This window comes from Pristis pectinata, chromosome 5 (genome assembly GCF_009764475.1).
Source record: "Pristis pectinata isolate sPriPec2 chromosome 5, sPriPec2.1.pri, whole genome shotgun sequence".
Taxonomy (NCBI): Eukaryota; Metazoa; Chordata; class Chondrichthyes; order Rhinopristiformes; family Pristidae; genus Pristis; species Pristis pectinata.
This window is the reverse complement of record NC_067409.1, coordinates 2,317,684-2,330,059: the sequence shown is the minus strand read 5'-3', so window position 1 is coordinate 2,330,059 and position 12,376 is coordinate 2,317,684. Positions and strand designations below refer to the sequence as shown.

The following is a 12,376-nucleotide window of genomic DNA, read 5'->3' as shown; positions in this document are numbered from 1 at the left end:
TTACAATATTTAACACACATTTGGACAAATGGATAGGAAAGGTTTAGAGGGATTTGGGCAAATGGGACCAGCTCAGTTGGGCAACTTGGTCAGCACGGACCAATGGGCCGAAGGGCCTGTTTGCTGTGCTGTACAACTCTGTGGCTCTATGAATCTGCTCACCCCAAAGTGCCGAGCTCAGTGGGGGTGGGGGTAGGAGGTGGGGGTGGAGATGCCCCCCTGCTCGGCCGGGAGTTACAGCTGTAATCTGCGCAGGCACAGGCTGTGTGGAGCGTGGGTGTACAGTCAGACCACGTACCCGTCATCGTTCCACCGTGCTTGTGAAGTTACAAAACACCAGAGAATGAGGCCATTTGGCCCCTCGTGCCTGCTCCTCCATTCAATAAGAGCCACAGAGTAATACAGCACAGAAAGAGGCCCTTCGGCCCAACTCGTCCATACTGACCAAGGTGCCTACCTGAGCTAGTCCCAGTTGCCTGTGTTTGGTCCATATCCCTCTAACCCTTTCCTATCCACACACCTGTCCCTGGATGACCATGGCCGATCTTTGACCTCAGCACCATTTTCCTGCACTGACCCCACATCCCTCGGTTCCTTTCTTATCCAAAAATCTATCGCGTTCTGTCCTGAACACACTCAGTGACCGAGCCTCCACGATCATCTCAGGTAGAAAAGTCCGAAGATTCGCTGCTGTCTGGATGAAGGGGTTTTGCTTCAATCTCTGTCTGAGAAGCCCAATCCATGACCCCCAGTTCCAGACACGGCTGGGACAACATCCACCCCATAAAAACGTACGTCCTAATGACATCACCTCCCAGTCTTTTAAGTCACAGACAGTACCACCCAGTCTGCTTTCTCTCTCCTCACAGGACGATCAACCTGGGGCGTCTATGGCATGCTCCTGAGGTAGGTACTGTATACCTGTCCTGTACAAAGTACTTCAGGGGCAGCTTCACCTGGACTCGACTAATTTCACACCCGTCCTCAAATCCTCTTGCATTAAAGCAACATACTATCTGCCTTCCAAACTGCTTACTGTACCTGCACATTAACGTTATTGTGCAGGACCTCCCCAGATTACAAACACCCGATTTATGTCCAGCCCGTAAATACAATTGAACGTTTGGCAGAGCGGCAGGATGGATTTGTCGGCTGCTGTGGGACTGCGGACATCTCCCGCCACGTGGAAGCTCAGCTCGCGGCCACATCGCCGACTTGCAAACTGTTTGGGTTACAAACGGTTCACGGGGACGGAACCCTGCCTTAACCTGGGGAGGGACCTGTACAAGAACAACACACAATCTGCTGGAGGAACTCAGTGGGTCGAACAGCATCTGTGGGAGGAAAAGGAATTGTCGACATTTCGGGTCCAAACACTGCATCAGGACTCCTGTAGAAGAACACCCAGCTTCCGGGTTGGATAATCAGAACCAGAGGGCACAGGTTTAAGGTGAGGGGGGAGAGATTTAATCGGAACGAAAGGCAACTTTTTCACACAGACAGTGGTCCATATATGGAATGAGCTGATTGAGGTGGGTACATTAACAACATTTAAAGACACTTTGACAGGTATACGGATAGGAAAGATTCAGAGGGATATGGGCCAAACAAGGGCAAATGGGACTGGCTTAGATGGGAATCTCGGTTGGCATGGACCAGTTGGGCCGAAGTGCCTGTTTCCATGCTGTGTGACTCTATGACTCTGGACACCAAAATCCCTTACCATTTAATACGTACCCTGCTGTCTACTTTCTTGTCCTTACAAGAAGTGATGAGCTTACTATTTTGCACATGGGATACCATCTGTTCAGTTAGCCTATTTCAGAGTGTTATGACACAGAAACAAGCCCTTGGGCTCACTGAGCATCCATTCACACCGATCCTGCACTAACCCCTTTTTATTCCCCCCTCCCCCCCCACATTCCCAACAACTGCCGCACTCACCGGGGGCAATTTACAGCGGCCCATTAACCCACCGACCCCACACGTCATCGGGATGTGGGAGGAAATCGGAGCACTTGGGGGAAACCCACGTGGTCACAGAGAGAACGTGCGAACTCCACGCAGACAGCCATAGAATCGTACGGCACAGAAACAGGCCCTTCGGCCCACCACGTCCATGCTGGCCTATTTGCCCATCCACACTGATCTCATTTGCCCGCATTAGGTCCATATCCTTCTATACTGGCCGATTTGTATCTGTCCAAGTGCCTCTTAAACACTGTGGTTGTAGCTGGAGGGGAGGTCAGGATGGAAGCCAGGTCACCAGAGCTGAGAGACGGCAGCTGCACCACCTGCCCTTCATAAACTGTTACCGTCCGTTCTGTGGGAGGTAAGAGAACCAGTCCATCCACAATCTCCATGCCAACATCTGTCAAACCCTGGGCATTGGTTGCTGGCATTTACTGGCTTCTTAATAATTTCTGCAGTTTGAATTGTCTGCTAAAGGCACCTACTTTCAGCTCCTGTCACCAGCACCCATGCAGCAATACAACGTGAAGCTTGAACATAGCCGACATCATTAAATCCGTGGAAGTCACGGTGCCTGGGAATTTCAGCACAGTCTCGTCTTTAGCTGCTTCGAAGGGGACATGTTTGCGGTCTGCTGAAGGCGCTGCTGAGTCTGCACTGAAGACCCGCAGAGGGTGGTGCGTTTTTGGAACGAGGTTGTGACGGGCACATCGGCAATGTTTAAAAGCTGTGTAGATAAGTCCATGGATAGGAGGGGTTTACAGGGCTCTGGGCCAACCACGGGCAGATGGGACCAGCTCGCTGGGTAACACAGTCGGCATGGACGAGCTGGGCTGAAGGGCCTGTTTCTGTGATGTCAGACTCCTACACTGCAAGAGGCTGTGTTATTATCTCATTCACATCACCAAACAAGCCCTTCGGCCCATGATTTCTGTGCTGGTCATTGTCAACTAATCCAATCTGCCTCCACGTGGTCGGTATCCCTCCATCCCCTGCCCAATCACCTGCCTGGCTAAGTGCCTCTTAAATGCTGCAATTATATGTCCTCCTACCACGTCCCCTGGCTGCACTTTCAAGAGAATATAAAGAAACTGAAGGCATCAAAGCAATCCTGAGAACAAACTGCAGGAGAAAGGCCAAGGTAGCAAAGCAAGACAGCAAAACAAGCAAGGTAGTCGTTGGGAATTTACAATGATCACGACTGATTGGAGTCACACAGGCCCTTCGGTCCAACTCGTCCATGCCAACTGTGTTGCCCAGAAAGCTCGTCCCATCTGCTCGCGTTTGGCCCAGAGCCCTCTAAACCTCTCCTATCCATGGACTTATCCAGATGGCTTTTAAACGTTGCTAATGTGCCCGCCTCAACCACTATTTCTGGCAGCTCATTCCAAATACGCCCACCCTTTTGTGTGAAGCTGCCGCCCCCGATGTCCCTTTTAAATCTTTGATCTTAAACCTCTGCCCTCTTGTCTTTAGCCTTGTAAAATACATGAACCTGTATTGATTTAATAAAGATGGACAATTCTTAACGGGACCGGCACGGGATGCAAATAATGCACAACAGCGTCTTATATTCCTGTGTACAATGACACCATCCTACACAAACCCTCGAAGCATTATCACTGTTCCCTTCTACTGCCTCAAAGTACTTATATTTTGAATTGATTGCAAAACTTCAGTATATGTGACCAATAAACCAATACAACTACTTAATGGAGACACCAGAGACTACAGATACTGGAATCTGGAGCAACAAACAAGATGCTAGAGGAGCTCAGTGAGTCAGGCAGCATCTGCGGAGGGAAACGGTCAGTCAATGTTTCGGGCCGAGACCCCTCAGCTGGACTCCTGGTCTTCACCTGTTTCCGGTTCCTCCAGCAGGGGCAACGTACGTCCCCTCTCCCTGGCCCTCGTTCACTGGGCTGCAGCTTCACAGAGGCTCATCATCTGCCCACTGCTTGTCCAAATATCCGAGCATCACTCAAAGCGAGGGTGGGAGCTGGGTGTTGCCCCCAGTGCCCTGGCCAACATTTACCCTCAACCAGGAGGCTGAGGGGAGACCTGGTAGAGGTCTGTAAAATTCTGAGGCATAGATAGGGTAGACAGTCAGGGTCTCCTTCCCCAGGGTGGAGATGTCAAATACTAGAGGCACAGGTTTAAGGTGAGAGGGGGGAAGTTTAAAGAAGATGTGAGAGGCAAGTTTGGTAAATAAATTGGTAAATTGGTTTATCATTGTCACTTGTACCAAGGTACAGTGAAAATCTTGTCTTGCAGACCGTTCGCACAGATCAATTCATTACACAGTGCATCGAGGTAGTACAGGGTAAAAACAATAACAGAATGCAGAATAAAGTGTTACTGTTACAGAGAAAGTTATTTTTTTCTTTTACACAGAGAGCGTGGGTGCCTGGAATGCGCTGCCAGGGGAGGCGGTGGAGGCAGACACGATGACAACGTTTAAGAGGCATTTAGACAGACAGGTGAACGGGCAGGGAAGGGAGGGATATGGACCGTGCAGGCAGATGGGATTGGTATCATGGTCAGCACAACATGATGGGCCGAAGGGCCTGTTCCTGAGCTGTACTGTTCTGCTACCTGACCATTACCACAGCACTGCTTGCGAGAGGCTGCTGGGATAACCTGGCCACCATGCTGTCTACACAACATCAGTGGCACCACTTCAAAAAGTTGCATGGATATCAAATGCTTTGGAATGAACAGGGCTCGAGAGAAGCACGTGGACCATCCACTAGCTCCGCCTGTGCCGAGCCAGGTTCCAATCACTACCCACCGTGCCCTGGCTCATCTCCCTGCCTTCAAATTCTCCGCTTTACCAACACTTCTATTTCTCTCCCTTCTCCCCCCTCCCATCCGGCAGAAGATACAAAAGCCTGAAAGCACGTACCACCAGGCTCAAGGACAGCTTCTACCCCGCTGTTATAAAACTATTGGCGGTTCCCTAGTACAATAAAATGGACTCTTGACCTCACAATCTACCTCGTTATGACCTTGCACAGTCTACTGCACTGCACTTTCTCTGTAGCTGCGACACTTTATTCTGCATTGTTATTGTTTTCCCTTGTACTACCTCAATGTGATGAAATGATCTGTATGGATGACATACAAAACAAAGTTTGTCACTGTACCTCGGTACATGTCACAATAATAAACCAGTTTACCACTCTTCTAGGGAATAAAATACACAGTTTCCTGCCTTCATTCTAACTCTAATCCTCCTGGATTTCCATCTACTGGAATCTGTCTGATTCCACCTGTCCATCCATCAGCTGATTAGATCACAGGTAAAAACTCACTCTAAGTGTTTTAATTCTCCATTTAACATCGCCTCTGTCATATTTGCTTTCACTCTCACCCCTGCAAATACTATAGAGGTGTTTAAGAGGCTCTTAAATAGGCGCATGATTGTGCACAGAATGGAGGGATATGCACATTGTGCAGGCAGAAGGGATTAGTTTAGTTAGGTCTTTAATCACTTAGTTTAATTAGTTCAGTACAACATGGTGGGCTGAAGGATGTGTCTCTGTGCTGTACTGTTCTACGTTCTATCATCCTGAGCAAAGAGTACCCACCTCCCAATTAGATTTTGGCCTCCAACCCAATCCCACATAACCCTCAACCACCTTTGTTATATTTGAGACTGTAACTCACTCTTGATGATCTGTTATGTTTTAGAAAACAGCACGCCGACTAAATTCAGGCTCAACCCAATCCCACGGATAGAGGGGTTTCTTTGCCGCAACGAATGCTGGGTAAATCACACGCCATTCGTGGGACGTAGAAGGGTCATTCTGAGAGCAAGGGCCCAGGAGGTGCCAGTGCGTTCGGTTCAGTAAAGTATGGTTTCACTGTACCTGTTGCGACCTCAGCAGTGCCTCTTTCTCCTGCAGGATGCGACAGAGCTCCTCGTCATTGAGTGCGTATTCCTCTGGCACCGAGTAGTCCTGTGGGCGGGGACTGCTGCACATTTCACAGCCGGGCCTGGTGGGCTTATTTATGTAGGTACATTGCACGCAGGCCCAGCCTTTCTGTCACACACAAAAACAAAACTCACTGCTTTATTCTGCGATCAAAAGGGGACGGAGAGAATAGCGTCGCGTTAGAACATAAACAGAAGCGGGGTAGACCATTCGGCCCCTCACGTCTGCTCCCCTGTTCAATAGGAGACATACAGCGTGGAGGGACGTCGATGGTGAGACTGGTCACAGTCTCTCTCCCACCCCCACCCCCAACAGCAGGGGAGTCAAAAACTAGCGGGCATAAGTTTAAAGTGAAAGGAAGAAACTTAAAAGGGACCTGAGGGGCAAATATTTCCACACAGAGGGCAGTGGGGATATGGAACGAGCTGCCAGAGGAAGCGGTAGAGGTGGGTACAGTTACAATGTTTACAAGACACTTGGACAGGTACATGGATAGGAAAGGTTTAGAGGGATGTGGGCCAAACGCTGGCAAATGGAACTGGCTCAGGTAGGCAACTTGGTCGGCATGGACGAGTAGGGCTGAAGGGCCTGCTTCTGTGTTGTATTAGCACAAGGCCAGATGTTGCCCAGTTTCTGGGGGTACGTACCTGCACGGAGTGGGGTGTGGGAGAAGGTTGCTGCAAGGGCTGGCTCCTTGCCTCCTGCGACATAGGCAGTTGATGCGACATCAACTCTAGATTGAGACAGTGAGCGTTGTTACTGACATCTATCCTTCCCTCCCTGTTCATCAGAGGTACTCCACCTGCAGAGAGACACACACACAGTTTACGTGGACCCATCACCAACCATTTCTGAAGCAGGTGCTGTCACACCTCAGAATCACTGACTTACAGGATGTGAAACGTGTTGTTTTGCAGAACGGTACAGTGCAAAGACAAACCTTATTATACATTACAGAAATCAATAAATAGTGGAAAAAAAGGGATAATGAGGTAGTGTTCACGGGTTCATGGACCGTTGGCGGAGGGGAAGAAGCTGTTCCTGAATCGTTGAGTGTGGGTCTTCAGACTCCTGTATCTCCTCCCCAATGGGCATGTCCCGGATGGTGAGGGGCCTCAGTGATGGATGCCACCTTCTTGAGGCAGTGCCTCTTGAAGATGTCCTCAGTGCTGACTTCTGGATGCTTGACTCAGTTGTGGCCACACTCTCCTGTACCCTTTGACTAACCAGTTAGGGTCAGAGAGTCATACAGCACAGAAACAGGCCCTTCAGCCCATCTCATCCATGCTGACCAAGATGCCTACCTGAGCTACTCCTGTTTTCCTGTGTTTGGTCCATATCCCTCAAAACATTTCCTATCCATGAACTTGTTCAAAAATCTTTTAAACACTGTAACTGTGCCCACCTCTACCATTTCCTCTGGCAGCTCGTTCCACAGACCCACCACCCTCTGTGTGAAAGATTTACCCCTCAGGTTCCCTTCCAACCTCTTCCATCTCATGCTAGATCTATGCCCCCTGGTATTAGACTCCACCACCCCGGGGAAAAGGCTGCGACCATCCACCTTACCTGTGCCCCTCGTGATTATACAAGGTCACCCCTCAGCCTCCTTCGCTCCAGGGGAAACAGCCCCAGCCTATCCAGTCTCTCCTTATAACTCGAGCCCTCCAGTCCCGGCAACATCCTTGTGAAAATTTTCTGCACCCTCTCTATCTTAATCACATCCTTCCTGTAGTGTGGTGACCAGAGCCGCACACAATGCTCCACTGGCAGTCTCAACAAAGTCTTATACAACTGCAGTGGACAGCTGTAATCAGACTCCTGAACCAGTCCCCTCCTTCACATCCCCTTCCCAGTGGTGCTGCTGTGTTCTCCAACCTTAACTCTCCATGTTCCATTATTGTTACTTCAGCATTTCTTTTTGCAGCACCTCAGTTTGCACTACCACACGCTGCATCATTCCGGTGTTTTTGCATTGCTGTATTTAATGTTAACATGTACACCGTTTACTCTGTGAGCTTCATCGCACCCTGGTGTATTTGACAATAACCCAAGCTGATCTGATCTAATTTGATGTCCCAGCTCCTGTACTCACTGCCCCGACAGATGAAGGCAAGCGTGCCAAACTCCTCCTTCACCACCCTGTCTACCTGTGTCCCCAGTCTCCACTAATTTCCCTGTAACCCATTCTCCCCACGTTCCCATACATCAGGGGCAATTTACAGCAGCCAATTAACTCACCAACCCGTACGTCTTTGGGTGCGGGAGGAAACCGGAGCACCCGGAGGAAACCCACGCGGTCACAGGGAGAACGTACAAACTCCGCACAGACAGCACCAGAGGTCAGGAATGTCCCAGATCACTAGAGCTTATCTAATATTATCTCCAGATATCCACGTCCCTTCCTGACAGACTCTGGTTATTGTTACCTGCCTTGCTACACGCCATTCCTTGTTGAACTTTTGTGTGTCCCCAGGCTATGTTTCCCCCAATACCACTACATCTATTGTCCCCTCCACAGAGTGAAAGGCTCCTTCTACCACGAGCCTGGGTCAGTTTGCATTTCCCCGCCCACACTGTTGGACCCTGTAGGGACAGAGGCTCCTGCAGTGCTGACTTCTGGATCCTTGACTCAGCTGTGGTCACACTCTCCTGTACCCTTAGACTGACCAGTTAGGGTCAGAGTCACACAGCACAGAAACAGGCCCTTCAGCCCAACTCGTCCGTGCCAACCAAGCTGTGTACCTGAGCTAGTCCCGCTTGCCTGCGTTTGGTCCATATCCCCCTAAACCGTGTATCCATGTAAATTAGTAAATTGGTTTATTATTGTCACATGTACCGAGGTACAGTGAAAAACTTAGTCCTGCATACTATCTATCCAGATCATTTCATCACACAGAACACTGAGGTAGTACAAGCGAAAACAATAACAGAATGCAGAATAAAGTGTCACAGTTACAGAGAAAGTGCAGTGCAGGCAGACAATAAGGTGCAAGGTCATAACGAGGTAGATTGTGAGGTCAAGAGCCCATCTTATTGTACCTATCTAAATCTCTTTTAAACGTTGTAACTGTACCCACTTCTACAGTTGCATGGGATGTTGTTGCAACAAAGTACATGGGTAACATTCCCTCTCCCCAATCCACTGTCGGGAATCTCAGGCTCCAGCTCATCAACTCTGAGCCAAGGTGAAAAGCAGGAAGGGTGTGAGAGGAAGTGTCAGGGAAGGAGGGAGCACGCCAGCCACCTCTACGGATGTAACACGTTGGACCCCGATGCAACTGAAAGAGCGGCCAGGCCTGAGAGAGTGAACGGGCCCCAGCTGCTACTGACCCAGCATTAACTTTGTAGGCTGCGTGAGGTGACACACCTTTCATTGCAGGCAACCTGCTCGGCAACGTGTTGCAGCTCCTCTTGTCATTGACCAGGAGGCTGTCCCTTCTGAGGGCGTCGCTGAGCGGCTCTCCATTGGACATGACGGCGAGGGCTTGGTCCTCCTCGTACTGGTGCCGAGGCAGGCTGGCCAGCTTCGCCGACAGCAGGTAGAGGAAGGCCGAGTCTCCGTTCTTCTTCACACCGTATGAGCTCAGCGTTCTGTGGTCGGCCGCCAGACACTGGCCGATGATCCAGCGCTGGACACTGGGGTGGAATCCAAAATCTCGGAATACCTAACACACAGCAACAACGACGACATTTCATTTATATTGCGCCTTTAAAACGGAATGCAGAGAAACGTTAGCAAACACAGTTTGACACCGAGCCGTGAAGTGACAGAGTGGCTGGCGACCAAAGGCTTGGTTAAAGAGTTCGGTATTGAGGAGGATTGAAGGCGGTGGGGTTTGAGAGGAAATTCCAGAGTTTAGGAGCCTCAGCACTTCTGGGTAACATACTGGGATGGAAATCCAAATATATTAGGGACCTCAGAATACAAGTACATGGTTCCCTGAAAGTGGCATCGCAGGTCAACAGTGTGGTGAAGGAGGCTTTGGCACACTGACCTTCATCAGTCAGGGCACTTGAGTCGGGAGATTATGTTGCAATTGTACAAGATACTGGCAAGGCCACATTTGGAATATTGTGTTCAGTTTTGGTCACCCTGAGATAGGAAAGATGCCATTAGGCTGGGAAGAGTGAAGAGGAGATTTATGAGGATGTTGTCGGGACTCGAGGGACTGAGTTATGGAGAGGTTGAGCAGCTTGGGATTTCTTTCGTTGGAGTGTAGTGGTGATCTTATAGAGGTGTATAAAATCATGAGGAGCGTAGACAGGGTGAATGCATAAAGTCTGTTTCCCAGGGTTGGAGTGTCCAGAACTAGAGGGCATAAGTTTGGAGCAAGAGGCGAGAGATTTAATAGGAATCTGAGAGGCAACTTTTTCACCCAGAGGGTGGTCAGTACATGGAAGGAGCTGCCAGAGGAAGTGTTGAGGCAGGAACATTAACAACATTTAAAAGGTACTTGGACAGGTACATGGATAGGAAAGGTTTAGAGGGATATGGGCCAAATGCGAGCAAATGGGACCAACTCAGATGGGAATCTTGGTCGGCATGGACCAGTTGGGCCGAAGGGCCTGTTTCCATGCTGTGTGACTCTGTTACATACACTGGTTCCCTTTTATCCATCCTGTTTGTTATGTCCTCAAAGAACTTTTATTAAAATTTTGATAAAATTTAATGCACCTGTCCAAATGTCTAATAAAAGGCACTTGGACAGGTACATGGATCAGGAAGGTTTAGAGGGATATGGGCCAAACACTGGCCAATGGGATGAGCTCAGGAAGACACTTTGGTCAGCATGGATGAGTTGGGCCGAAGGGCCTGTTTCCGTGCTGTATGACTATGATAAATTTCTCAAACACATTTCCCCTTTGTAGCCCCACGGTGACACCACTTGATCACATTATGATTTTCTAAATGACCATAAGACATAGGAGCAGAATCAGGCCATTCAGCCCATCGAGTCTGCTCTGCCATTCAGTCACGGCTGACTTATTTTTCCCTCTCAACCCCATTCTCCTGCCTTCTCCCCATAAGCTTTGACGTCCTTACTAATCAAGAACCTATCAACCTTCGCTTTAAGTATACCCAATGACTTGGCCTCCACAGCCGTCTGTGGCAACGAATTCCACAGATTCACCGCCCTCCGGCTGAAGAAATTCCTCATCTCTGTTCTAAAGGGATATCCTTCTATTCTGAGGCTGTGCCCTCTGGTCCTAGACTCTCCCACTACTGGAAACATCCTCTCCACGTCCACTCTATCCAGGCCTTTCAATATTCGGTAGGTTTCAATGAGATCCCCCTCATCCTTGTTCTGCCACCAGTTCCTGAACAATGAACACTGACATTTTCCCAGCTGCCAACTAAAACTGCCCCAATGGCAAACCAGTATTTAGTTACCTGTTGCTTTAACGTGAAGACTGTGGCATAAGGGAAGATCTTCACAACAATCATGGCAGAAGAAGTGGCATCCTCCACTCCAACTCTCAGACTGAGGGGGAAGGAAGATGGAACAGTGATTCAAACATGCAGAACCCTCTCCTCACTAAGTCGGAAACAATTTCCCCAACTCTGCAAAGCCTCCCAGACTTTCTGATGCTTCCTCAAGCAAATTTCACGCAATGATACAGTGCAGGAGCCCACTCAGCCTATTGCCTCATGCTGGCTCTTTGAAAGGGCTGTCTACTTAGTTCAATTTTATTTAAATACATATCTAATTCACACTGCAAGTCACAACTGAAATCTGCTCTTCAGAAAGTGGCTGCACAAGTAGGTAAGGTGGTGAAGAAGGCGTACGGCACGCTTGCCTTCATCAGTCGAGGCACTTGAGTTCAGAGTCGGGGAGCTATGCTGCAGCATTATAAAACTCTGGTTAGGCCACATCTGAAGTATTGCATTCAGTTGCCTCATTACAGGAAGGATGTGGAGGCTTTGGAGAGGGTGCAGAAGAGGTTCACCAGGATGCTGCCTGGATTAGAGGGTATGAGCTGTAAGGAGAGGTGGGACAAACTTGGGTTATTTTCTCTGGAGCGGTGGAGGCTGAGGGGAGACCTGATGGCAGTGTATAAGATTATGAGGGGCACGGATAGGGTAAGCAGCCAATATCTTTTCCCCAGGGTTGAAATGTCCAATGCTCCACCTAACTTCTCACTCCACCTACAAGTTTGCAGATGATACCACCATTGTAGGCCATAATGATGTCAGAGTACAGGAAGGAGATAGAAAGCTTAGTGGAATGGTGTCATGACAACAACCTTTCCCTCAATGTCAGCAAAACAAAAGAGCTGGTCATTGACTTCAGGTAAGGGGGCGGTGTACATGCTCCTGTCTACAATAATGGTGCTGAGGTTGAGAGGGTTGAGAGCTTCAAGTTCCTAGGAGTGAACATCACCAACAGCCTGACCTGGTCCAACCACGTAGATGCCACTACCAAGAAAGCTCTACCAGCGCTCTACTTTCCTCAGGAGGCTAA

The 12,376-nt window shown here is 49.3% G+C and overlaps 1 protein-coding gene across 1 annotated transcript in view; it reads right to left on the bottom strand.

Moving 5' to 3' along the window:
- LOC127570252 (ranBP-type and C3HC4-type zinc finger-containing protein 1-like) overlaps window positions 1-12,376 on the bottom strand; it is a 44,869-nt gene that overhangs the window by 16,056 nt on the left and 16,437 nt on the right. The window contains 4 exon segments of the mRNA XM_052015594.1: window positions 5,844-6,017; window positions 6,557-6,711; window positions 9,280-9,577; window positions 11,305-11,395. Coding sequence (XP_051871554.1) covers window positions 5,844-6,017; window positions 6,557-6,711; window positions 9,280-9,577; window positions 11,305-11,395 — 718 coding nt within the window.